Raw genomic sequence first — 12485 nt, 5'->3', positions numbered from 1 at the left:
AATCCGGCACTTTCCCTTGTTGAACTTCCTCGGCTTGCTGATTGCTCAGCCCCCCAGTATTAGAGTCGAGGTCTCGCAGCAGGGCCTGCCTGCCTCTGAGGCAGACAAGAGCTCCTGCCGCTTTTGCGTCACCTGCAAACTTGCTCAGTGTCCCTTGCAGTCCTGTCCCCAAGACTTTGATGAAGATGTGGAAGAGCACAGGGCCTAAGAAGAAGCCCTGTGCAAGCCGATTAGTCCCAGGTGGCCAGTGTGAAGTTCCACTTCTGTGCCGGAGTCGTGAGCCGAGCGCTCAGCCACGGCAAGCTGTGTTTCTCCAGCTGTGTGTTGGACACTTGGTCGCGAAGCATCACGTGAGAAACAGTATCCAAAGCTTTATTGAAATGCCCAAAGATTTGATGGGAAGCCAAGTGGCCGGAGCTGCGCTGGTGCTGCGCTGCCACTCGTCAGAGTCAGGTGGAGGCCCAGCCAGCGGGGCAAGGTCCCGTGCAGAGGTTCTGCAGCTCTGCACCTGTGTCCTCACGGTCACAGGCTTGTCCTGCCACGGCTGACCGTGGGAGTGGCTGGGGCTGCCCACTTTGGCAAGAGACCCCCAGGGAGCTCCTGCCCGCTGGCTTTGGCATTGGGGTGCTGATGGCCAGAAGCAAGTGCTGCTGAGGGGAGGGGTGTGAAGGCGCGGCCTTGTTGGCTGCGTGCCTCCGGTGTCTCTGGCGGCTGTGACATCACGGAGGACAGGTCACAATGGGAGCTGTCCCTAAGGACAACAGCGGGCAGCCCCAGGGCAGTTGGACTTGGGCGATCAGTGAGTACAGATGCAGGGGGAAGGCTGGGATGGATGGGGGGTGGGGATGACACCCGCGGGGGGTTGTAGCCCTGAGCGAAAGCTGAGCCCCTCCCAGCAGGGCCCGGTTGTGCCCCTGGGGCCTGGCACACAGTTGCTCAGGGCTCTCTGTGGTGGCAGGTTCCAAAGAGGCTTTGGGGATGGGCCGGCCGCCCCTGGCTCCATGGGATGCTGTGATGTGGCAGGGTTGGGGTCTCGGGAGGCTCTGCTCGGGTGTCTCTTGCCTTTTACCGGGGCACAGCCCAGCCAGGGACTGACAAGGAGGCTCCGGGCTGGGGCAGGATGGGCCCTGTGCTGTCTGCAGCCAGGCGCTGCCTTCCCTTCAAGCCTCGATGCCCGTGCTCCCTCCCACCCCAAGCCACTGAGGAAACTTGTCTCCCATCTCCTGCAGGCCATGGACTCAGCACTTGTGCTCCTCCTGGCTGTGCTGGCCGTCCTGCCCGAGCCGACCCACGATCGCCCGAGCGATGCAGTCGCTCTGGAGCGCATGAAGAGACGGCAGATGTTTCTCGAGGAGAAGATGAGCGAGCTGCAGGAGGAAATGGAGTGGAGGAGGGCCCTGGAAAAAGTTCCACTCCTGTGGATCTTGCAGCACTGGCTCTTCTGGGCGGTTGCAGCGGCTGTGCTCTGCTGGCTGGCCTGGCGCCGTCAGCGGGACAGCCGGCGAGGAGAGGAGGAAGAAGAGCTCGACGCAGCAGCCGGGGCCGTCAGGCCTTTCCCAGAGCTCAGCCGGTCACCGCCGCAGGACCTGCCCTACATGGGCCGCACCCTGAAGAAGCTGGTGCGGGACCTGCTGGAGGTGTGCCAGGTGCTCTCCCAGAACACCTTCATGCCAGAGCTGCACCCGGCCACCCAGAAGCAGGGCCCCATGGAGTCCTGGAGTGACCTGGGGCACCAGATCGTCTACCAGCTGGTCGTCTTCCTGAGGCCACCCCCCAGGCACTCTTTCCAGCTGCAGCCACCGGCCGGCAAGAATGTGCCAGAGAGGTGCTCCAACATCCGGGTGGTGCTGGAGTGCTCGTGCTCCAGCACGACGGGGGAGACGTCGTGCTTTGTCCACCCCACGCACGACGCTCAGCCCTCGCGCCTGCTACGCACCCTCTGCACAGGCTCCCACTTGGAGGTGGAGAAAGTCGCCGGCTGGGTGCAGGACTTGGTGGAAGCAGCCTGGGAGCGTTTGCCCCAGTGGCATGACTGGAAGCTCCAGCTGCTGCCCTCCTCCCGCTCCTGCAGGCTCCTGCTGACCGGCCCCTGCGAGGTGCAGCTCTGCGCTGAGCTGCTCTTGGCACTGCGGCAGGGCCGGCCAGGCAACTTCCTGGTGCTGGAATAGGCACCTGCAGCTCTCCCACCTGCTGCTTTAGTCTGGGTTAGAGTTAGAGTAGGATAGAGTAGGATAGAGTAGGATAGAGTAGGATAGAGTAGGATAAGAGTAGAGTAGGATAGATTACGGATGGGGTTAGATTTTCCAAGGGCGGGTTTAGGCTGGGGTAGAGTTAGGCTTAGGATGGCCTTAGGCTTGTAGGGGGTTAGATGTTAAGCTAGTGTTTTCCCAAGGGCGGGCTTAGGCTGGGGTAGAGTTAGGCTAAGATAGGTAGGATAGGCTTCCATCTTCTGCATCTACTCCACACGGGGTTGCCTTTTGCTCCCTTTCTGCTTCCAACTTGAAAATAAAGAGAAAGGTTGAGCAGAGATTGCCCAGTGTCAAGGCCTTTTCTGTTTCTCGTACTGCCGGGCTGGGGCTGGGGCTGGGGCTGCCTGGGGAGTTGTCTCTCTTCTTTCTCTCTTTCTCTCCCTCGCCTCGTGAATTCGTCCCTTGCCTTCTCTCTTCCCTTGCACCCTTTTTCCCCCATCTGTGCCGGAGCCGTGAGCCGAGCGCTCAGCCACGGCAAGCTGTGTTTCTCCAGCTGTGTGCTGGACACTTGGTCGCGAAGCATCACGTGAGAAACAGTATCCAAAGCTTTATTGAAATGCCCAAAGATTTGACGGGAAGCCAAGTGGCCGGAGCTGCGCTGGTGCTGCGCTGCCACTCGTCAGAGTCAGGTGGAGGCCCAGCCAGCGGGGCAAGGACCTGTGCAGAGGTTCTGCAGCTCTGCACCTGTGTCCTCACGGTCACAGGCTTGTCCTGCCACGGCTGACCGTGGGAGTGGCTGGGGCTGCCCACTTTGGCAAGAGACCCCCAGGGAGCTCCTGCCCGCTGGCTTTGGCATTGGGGTGCTGATGGCCAGAAGCAAGTGCTGCTGAGGGGAGGGGTGTGAAGGCGCGGCCTTGTTGGCTGCGTGCCTCCGGTGTCTCTGGCGGCTGTGACATCACGGAGGACAGGTCACAATGGGAGCTGTCCCTAAGGACAACAGCGGGCAGCCCCAGGGCAGTTGGACTTGGGCGATCAGTGAGTACAGATGCAGGGGGAAGGCTGGGATGGATGGGGGGTGGGGATGACACCCGCGGGGGGTTGTAGCCCTGAGCGAAAGCTGAGCCCCTCCCAGCAGGGCCCGGTTGTGCCCCTGCGGCCTGGCACACAGCTGCTCAGGGCTCTCTGTGGTGGCAGGTTCCAAAGAGGCTTTGGGGATGGGCCGGCCGCCCCTGGCTCCATGGGATGCTGTGATGTGGCAGGGTTGGGGTCTCGGGAGGCTCTGCTCGGGTGTCTCTTGCCTTTTGCTGGGGCACAGCCCAGCCAGGGACTGACAAGGAGGCTCCGGGCTGGGGCAGGATGGGCCCTGTGCTGTCTGCAGCCAGGCGCTGCCTTCCCTTCAAGCCTCGATGCCCGTGCTCCCTCCCACCCCAAGCCACTGAGGAAACTTGTCTCCCATCTCCTGCAGGCCATGGACTCAGCACTTGTGCTCCTCCTGGCTGTGCTGGCCGTCCTGCCCGAGCCGACCCACGATCGCCCGAGCGATGCAGTCGCTCTGGAGCGCATGAAGAGACGGCAGATGTTTCTCGAGGAGAAGATGAGCGAGCTGCAGGAGGAAATGGAGTGGAGGAGGGCCCTGGAAAAAGTTCCACTCCTGTGGATCTTGCAGCACTGGCTCTTCTGGGTGGTTGCAGCGGCTGTGCTCTGCTGGCTGGCCTGGCGCCGTCAGCGGGACAGCCGGCGAGGAGAGGAGGAAGAAGAGCTCGGCGCAGCAGCCGGGGCCGTCAGGCCTTTCCCAGAGCTCAGCCGGTCACCGCCGCAGGACCTGCCCTACATGGGCCGCACCCTGAAGAAGCTGGTGCGGGACCTGCTGGAGGTGTGCCAGGTGCTCTCCCAGAACACCTTCATGCCAGAGCTGCACCCGGCCACCCAGAAGCAGGGCCCCATGGAGTCCTGGAGTGACCTGGGGCACCAGATCGTCTACCAGCTGGTCGTCTTCCTGAGGCCACCCCCCAGGCACTCTTTCCAGCTGCAGCCACCGGCCGGCAAGAATGTGCCAGAGAGGTGCTCCAACATCCGGGTGGTGCTGGAGTGCTCGTGCTCCAGCACGACGGGGGAGACGTCGTGCTTTGTCCACCCCACGCACGACGCTCAGCCCTCGCGCCTGCTACGCACCCTCTGCACAGGCTCCCACTTGGAGGTGGAGAAAGTCGCCGGCTGGGTGCAGGACTTGGTGGAAGCAGCCTGGGAGCGTTTGCCCCAGTGGCATGACTGGAAGCTCCAGCTGCTGCCCTCCTCCCGCTCCTGCAGGCTCCTGCTGACCGGCCCCTGCCAGGTGCAGCTCTGCGCTGAGCTGCTCTTGGCGCTGCGGCAGGGCCGGCCAGGCAACTTCCTGGTGCTGGAATAGGCACCTGCAGCTCTCCCACCTGCTGCTTTAGTCTGGGCTAGAGTTAGAGTAGGATAGAGTAGGATAGAGTAGGATAGAGTAGGATAAGAGTAGAGTAGGATAGATTACGGATGGGGTTAGATTTTCCAAGGGCGGGTTTAGGCTGGGGTAGAGTTAGGCTTAGGATGGCCTTAGGCTTGTAGGGGGTTAGATGTTAAGCTAGTGTTTTCCCAAGGGCGGGCTTAGGCTGGGGTAGAGTTAGGCTAAGATAGGTAGGATAGGCTTCCATCTTCTGCATCTACTCCACACGGGGTTGCCTTTTGCTCCCTTTCTGCTTCCAACTTGAAAATAAAGAGAAAGGTTGAGCAGAGATTGCCCAGTGTCAAGGCCTTTTCTGTTTCTCGTACTGCCGGGCTGGGGCTGGGGCTGGGGCTGCCTGGGGAGTTGTCTCTCTTCTTTCTCTCTTTCTCTCCCTCACCTCGTGAATTCGTCCCTTGCCTTCTCTCTTCCCTTGCACCGTAGCCCTTTTTCTAAAGCCCACTGCTGTGTGCTTATCCACTAGCTCTGGCACTAACAGACTACCGTCCATGCCAAGGATGGATTTTACTTGTAAACTAGTCGGAGCTTTTGCGGACCTTGGGACTCTGGGCATTGCTTTGGAGCATGAGCATTTCCAAATCTTGGGGGCTCCCTTCTCCTTAAGGGTGCGATGTCTGAGCGAGCTGCTCGAGCGCAAGGTGGCCCTGCCTGTGGCAGGGGGTTGCAGTTCCCTGGTCTTTAGGATGCCTTCTAACTCCAAGCAGTCTTTGGTGCTGGGAAGGAGGGCTTTTGCCTCCTGCCCCCAGCAGGAGGCCTCCATTCAGCCCTTTCTTTTCATCTACTTCCTTCAGCCTGCTGGGGGGAGGGTGCAGGACACTCTTGATCTTTTGTTTTCTTGAGGCACTGCTACTGTCTCTGGGAGGCCAGAGCATGGCTTCCCTAGTGCATCTCCTCCTCTTGGATACTTTGGAACCTTTCTAGTTCCTCTCGCAGCTCCACCAGCAGGCGCAGCAGACCAGCCACCTGCTCACACCTGCACAGCTGCTGCCTCTGCTGCCGTCCAGCAGCAGCACCAGCTCTGGCACTCCCTGCAGCCCCAAAGCTGGGCGGCTGCAGGTTTGTGTGGCAGCTGCCACTGCCTTGCCAGAGCCTTTGCCATAGGTGCAGGGATGTGTGTGTCAGCCGAGTGGGTCTGGTGGCTGAGCTACTTGCCAGAGGCTGATGAGCCCCCAGGGCACCCCTGGAGCTGGTGGCTGTCCGCACCCTCCCTGTTGCGGGGGCAGAGCCGCCGCTGAGGCGGAGCTGCGGCGCTTCCCGCTGGGGGATGGGGGCCCAGGACACCACCCGCAATCCCAGCCAATGTGCTGAGTTGGAAGGGACCCCCAAGGGTCCTCCAGTCCAAGCCTTAGCCCCGCACAGGACCATCCCCAAGAGTCCCAGCATGTGCCTGAGAGTAGCATGCCAATCCTTCTTCAACTCTGGCAGCCTTGGTGCTGGGACCACTTCCTTGAGTAGCCCCTTCCAGTACCTGTAAGCTTAAATATACGCAGGTATTCTTCCCAGGATTGCCAAAGCAGTGGAAGGATGAAAAAAAGGTTGCTTTCAGGTGCAAGACCACTCCTCAGGGACGCTGCACCCAGCAGGCCCCCAGGGCCAAAAGGCCATGCCCCACCTTCTCCAAGGCTTTTGGCATCTTCTCTCTCTCCTCCCCCACCCTCGCTGGCCCCAGGAGGCCTTGCACAGGTCTGCAAACATCTTCTCTCTCGGCATAGCAGGGAGAGAGCTTGCACACAGCTTCTCCCTGCAACTTACTCAGAAATGCAGAAGGAAGGGAAAAAGAAACATCCAACCCATTGGAGAAGGCATTTTACAGTCTTGCAAAGGGAAATTGAGTTCTAGCTTTCGGTCACAAATTCTTCCAAAATTGTACCTATCCCTACAGAGCCAACCCCCCTCTGGCTGAAGAACCTTTTTCTAATACCCAAGTGAAGCCTTCCCGGACACAACTGGAGGCCGTTTCATGGGCTCCTGTCACTGCTCAGCCCAGGGAAAAGAGCAGTGCCTGCCCCTCCTCTTCCCCTCGGGAGGAAGCTGGAACTGCAAGGAGTCTCCTCTTCTCCAGGCTGAGCAGACCAAGAGCCCTGGGCCGCTTCTTCTACGGCTTCCCCTCAAGGCCCTTCACCACCCTCATCGCCCTCCTTTGGATCTCCAAATATCATCGCTCTCCAATAGCTCGATATCTTTCTTCCCTTGCCGTGCCCAAAGCTGCACACAATATTCCAGGGCAGGCCGCAGCAGTGCAGAGCAGAGTGGGACAATTCCCTCTCTTGGCCAGCTGGTGATTCCACAAGCCCAGGAGCTCGGAATAGGCTGTTTCCTTCACTCTGGGGATTCACTCAGCTGAAGCAGCCCTGTGAACTCACAGCTAGCCTCAAATTTCTGGGCAGTGAAGGAACTGAAACTTTCTAACTCTGGAAAGTTAGAACATGTGGCCCATGTTCTGAGTTTGATTTTGCAGTCGTGACAGCTTCCCCCTTTTAAAAAGCCACAGTGGTAATAACAGTCACAGATATGTATGTATTTGGGGGATTCTCTCAGAGGTTTAATTTCTTGAAAATACTTGGGATTTTTTTTTTAAAGAAGAAATCTTGTACTGTGATGGTTACCATTAAGGATTTTAACATAAGAACTCAGATCATTAAAGGCAGAAAACAAAGTAAACTCAAAATGTGTTACCTTTAAGAAATCTTATGGTATCAGGTAGCCTCAGATCATGAATATCTGGGATCATTAATAATATAAAGAAGGAAATACCTCATTTAATTAGTAGTAAAGAACTTGGAAGATTGAAAAAGACATGGGTGCATGAACAGAAGGAAAGCATTAATGATCTAAGTTTCTGATAAGCAAATCAGTGGATTTCTTGTCAATGGAAAGACGGAAAACTAGATACCACAGGCCTTCAAAACAAAAAAGATCAAACCATCAAGCAGGGTTGTAGCCATGGATATATCAGAGCTAGACTGTTTCCTGAGCCATTTTTGTGACCAACAACCTCCTGCTGACAGTTTTGACCAATAGGTTCTGGTACCCAAGGTTCTGGCCTTCTCAAGCCACCCTGGCTCATCCACTGCCCTTCTGGCTTGGTGGGAGCTGCCAGGAAGGTGCCTTTCCCGGGTACGGATTATTTTTTTCCCCTTCTTGTAAAATCTGCTTCATAGATTTGAATGGCAAATGCTGGCACAGCCTTGAGACTCAAGCTCTCCTGACACCACCAGGTCAACATCCACCCTCTCTATCCTCCCCTGCACTTGCTGGGTGAGCCCTGGGTCCACCCAGCTCTCCAAGTGGCCAGGCCTTTGTAGCCCAGAGTGAGGCGAGAGAGTTAATAATTAATTGCTAGAACAAAATGCCAGACCTTGAGGTGAGGTTTTAGTGTCCGGGAAAGATCAATACACGGGATTAACTTTGGAAACATCAGAAAGGGCTAGTGGTGAACACAGCTCTGCAGCATTCTGAATAGCACTGGCCAGAGAGGGGACAACGAAGGCTGGAGGACCCCGAATGAGATGTCCTAAATTCCCAATGCCTTCAGCCCTCCTACCTCTGTGCCTTCTTTAGTGTCCCCCTTGAAACATTTCTGTCTGCATCCCCATCCTTCCCACCACCTCTCTGCACATTACCCATAACACCAATGGTGCCTGTCTCCCTTTTTAGGGCTGTGAGTCGACACATGCTGAGGATATCACAGATGTACAGTTTATTCACCTGCTTCTGATTTGGCCCTCGCTGCTTTTCATGAATGAAAAAGCCAAAACCCAGGTCTTTCCACCCCTTTGTCAGAGCTGTCTGAAATCACCTCCTAGCCCTAAAATGTGCCAGGGCTGGGGGACAGGCCAGGGCTTGCGAAGGCTGTTTTTGAAGACAAAACAGGCTTAAAAAAGAAAAAAAAAGAAAGACATGATGAGGATCTGATACTGGCTTAATGGAGGGCTTAAATGCCAGCACTGAGTTAGGACACAACATCAGTGGTGCTTAGCAGGGAAGAGGAAGGGGAGGCTAAAGGGGAGGAAAGTGCCTTTCGAAAGAGCTCTCTGCTCCCACTGTCCTGCTGCCAGGCTGGATCCTGACACAAGCAGCTGCATTAACTTTTGTACCATATAATATATATATTATTCAAGAATGCTCTTCCAGACACGCCTATGGCAGTATTTCACTCTGCTAAACCTGTGTGCAATAAGCAGAGAGCTGATCAGATCCAGCCCAAACCCATCACCCTGGTTTGCAAGCAGCGTGTGCCGACTGAGCGGAGCAAAGGGTAGGAGGGCACAGCAAGAGTCGTTCCTTCTCTTCCCCTCCGTGGGAACATGTGTGCAGGACAGCAACAAAAAATAAAAGTAAGTGTACCCAGTAATGAAGAAGTTAATTGCAGCGATCCCTTCGCAGAGCAAGAATAACTATTCATGCAAATAATCTCCCTGAAATTTGCCTGAACACCTGCCAGCTCAACTGCTTTGACACTGTGCAATGAGATGGTTACATTTGTGGTGCCTTTGCAAGGCTGGGAATGAGCAGCTGGGAGGCACCCAAGACCTACGTCCTCACGGCACTGCACATCTTTACATCCAGCTTGACTAAGGGGCAAAGAAGAAATTTCCTTGGAGATACTAATGCTGTGGCTTTTCTGGCTCTTCTAAGGATGGAAAACCAAAGACTTGCATTGGAAAAGACACATCTGAGTGATGGAAAGCTATGGGAAGTGTGATTTATGACAAAGTTTAAATGTTGCAGCTGGGAAGTTTGGTTGCAGGTGGAGAGATAAAAATCACACAGAAGTATTTTCGTATTTTTCTCAAACACTTATTTGGCTGAGAATTCAGAACCACCACAGTGTTGGGATAAACAAATTAATTATTGGTTATCTATTAGGAAAGACTTCTTCTCTGGTGTATCTGCATTCAGTGGAGAAACACACACCTGAAACATCATGCAAAATTTGACCTGGGAAATTCTGTCTTCCTCTCTCAAATCTGACTTTGATGTGAAATGCCAGCCAGAGGGGGATGGGTGCATCATGGCAGCAACCTCTCCCTTCCCCTGTAGCTTGTTCACCCTCTGGCCTAAGCTCCAGGTGAATGATTTCCCAGATTCCCCTGCCTTTCCCACAGAGATTTTTTAATAGCTGCTGAGCACACGGAACTTGATCCTTGCCCTTTGAACATCCTCCACGGCTCTCATCCAGGCACCTCATGCTTTTCTTTTGGATGACATTGGCAAGAAACAGCTTTAACCACACAAAAGGAAATTATTGCACCCCCAGCAGCCATTGAACCATGGAAATCCTTTCCATGAGATACATTAGTGATGAAAAGTCTAAAGGGGTTTAAGAAGAGATTAGGCCAGTTCATAGAGGACAGGGTCCTCAGGAGCTCCAGGGCACACCGGCTCGTTCACAGCCTCTGCTTCGGGAAACCCTTACATCACTTATTGACAAGGTCTGAGAATTAATAACAGAGAGAGGATCACCCTCTACCTGCCCTGTTTTTTAATGGCACTGTTGGAGAGTTATACTGAGCTATGGATGGTTTTGACTTGAAGCAGCGTAGGTGCTTTTTTGGGGGTCACCAGATCAAATCCTTGTGCCTGAGCCTGTCACATGTGACTATCTGAACACACAGTGAGGAGATATCAGGACAATTTTATGGTGGTGTTTTACTGCTTGGTTAACCGGTTCAGGGCAATACCAACCACCCAACAAGCACCAAAAAAGATTACCCATTTATAACACTGATCCTCTGCACTGCAGTGGTGTGAGGGAGCTGCTCCTGCCACACCCTTTCCAAACCAAATGCAGTCCCTGCCTCTTGCACCACCGAAAAAACCCAAACCCTTTTAAGTCAAGAGGTTGTTTCAGTATTTTCTTTCTTTAACTTTTTTTTTTAATCATCTTTGGGTGTTGTCATGAGCAGTGGTGAAATGCAAGGAACCGTATCTTTGCTCTGTGGTTTTCCTTCCCAAATTGCTCCAGCTCTGGGGAAAGGTGAATTTTCAGAAGGATGTCTCTGTGCTGTGATGCTCTCCTTTGGTCTTCCTTTCTGACTCTGGGGGACATGACCAGAGAGTTACAGGCCAATACTGAGGCTGCTGACTCTGTGGTAGCTGGCAACACCTCTGGCATGAAACACACAGACCAAACCCAGCCAGGCTGGAGTCTAAGGCAGCATGGTGGGAAAAGATGTTTTCAAATTCAGCTGATTTCACCCCCAGCACAGCCAGGCTTAACAAAACCATAAACTTAGGTCAAGACCATCTGACATCTAGCCATAAAAAATGATTAACTGATGACTGAATGAATTATTTCGCTCTTTCATCCTATCTAGACCCTGATCTATGTTAACTAACCAGTTGGTGCAACTTTTCAAAGCTGATTTTAAATGGACCTAATTAAAGCAGTAAGAGCACATAATGGAGATGTACTTAGCCCAATTTAACCCTTCCTTAAGTAAATTACACTAGAATTCAGTAATTTGCAGGCAGAAGCTAAAACAATTTAAGAAAGGGTTGGGACTGATTAAGTACCCTTGTGGTGCAGGTGTGCACTGCATTGGACTAATGCAGGTATGTCAGCTTTTTTTATCATTATAAGCAATTTGCCACCCCTGACTTGGTGTTCTTAAAGATAATCAGTAAGACAAAATAATCTGTACACAGCAGTGAGTGGGCTGGATGGGTTAGTGCTCTCCAAACCTCTAAGACTTCGTTAATTAGGAGTTGAGTACATTTCCTGAGGGATGGATCTGAGTTTTGCAAGATGAAGTTAAAGGGACAGAAAAATTCTTGCTGTGTCGCTCTACCTCTCCGAAAATGGCAATTTCATCACTCACTGCCTCTTGGTTCCTTTGATGGATTAAATTCTCCTTCAGCTAGTTCATAAAGGCACCACCTCCAGTTTCCTAATGTCCTCTCTCCGGCCAAGTATCATCTCTCACTTCTGAAAAACAGGAAAAGAAACATAAACCCAAATGAGAGGGAGAAGTGGAAAAGCAAGCAAAGATTTATTTATTAGGAGGCCAGGTATATGGAGATAAATCCCCAGGAGAAAGAGAAGCAGGCAATGAGTGAGGAGGAGATGGGAGGCAGGCACTGGAGCACTCAAAACAGACACCAAACAGACAACCATCTGCTGCTGGTCTTGGCAGGAAAGCACTTGGGCAGATAACCATGGCCAGCACAAGCCTGCAGATCATGCTCATAGCTACAAATCAGTGGTAGAACATCATCAGGAGCAGAAAGGAAACCTCATCCCTGTGAAACCAGGTGGGAAGAGGTGATCTGGGAGACAGAATTAAGGGAGGATAAGAGTGAGCAGAGCCTTTCACAGACTGCAGCACTGCTGGGGAGATGAGGATACGTGTCGGTTTGTGCTGCTATCAGAAGCAGTGCCAGGTCACTACACAGTGAGTTGAACGAGGTCCTGCCACAGACAATACAGGTTCTCTGTAGGTGAAGGATTTTTGTTTGTGAACAGTGTGAACTGAGGGACAAGGAGGTGGCAGCAAATCACTCTGCTGCTGTGATAGTCTCAGAAATGCAGCCTGGGAAAGGGGGATTTAAGGAGCAAGGCAGTCCCTGCAAGACTGGTTGCTCAACGCACCTGGTTAACAGCCAAAGCATGGAAGGATAAAGTAAACACTTTCTGCCTGACCTACATGCTGCATTCATTGTACAGCCTGACAGGTTGAAGGCCACCAGAAGGCAGAAAGCTGCTGGAACCGGGGCCAGACTCGCACGGTGGTCTGTGCAGAGCAGAGCCTGGTGCACTGTGCAGGCTGGGAAGCAGAGTGATTAATGCAGGAGACATGAACATGGCAGTA

At 53.7% G+C, this 12485-nt stretch overlaps 1 protein-coding gene across 1 annotated transcript; it reads left to right on the top strand.

Annotated features, from left to right (window-relative positions):
- Window positions 1–660: 660 nt before the first annotated feature.
- Window positions 661–5041, top strand: LOC127476134 (inositol 1,4,5-trisphosphate receptor-interacting protein-like 1). Its single transcript, XM_051798658.1, has 3 exons — window positions 661–799; window positions 1230–2096; window positions 4522–5041. The coding sequence occupies exons 2-3, from the start codon at window positions 1233–1235 to the stop codon at window positions 4591–4593; spliced, it is 936 nt and encodes a 311-aa protein (XP_051654618.1). The 5' UTR covers window positions 661–799; window positions 1230–1232; the 3' UTR covers window positions 4594–5041.
- The last annotated feature ends 7444 nt before the right edge of the window (window positions 5042–12485 follow it).

This window comes from Manacus candei, unplaced genomic scaffold, assembly GCF_025592945.1.
Source record: "Manacus candei isolate 608988 ecotype Guabito, Panama unplaced genomic scaffold, ASM2559294v1 h1tg000048l, whole genome shotgun sequence".
Lineage (NCBI taxonomy): Eukaryota > Metazoa > Chordata > Aves > Passeriformes > Pipridae > Manacus > Manacus candei.
The sequence above is the reverse complement of the archived record's forward strand: the minus strand, read 5'-3'. Positions and strand labels throughout refer to the sequence as shown.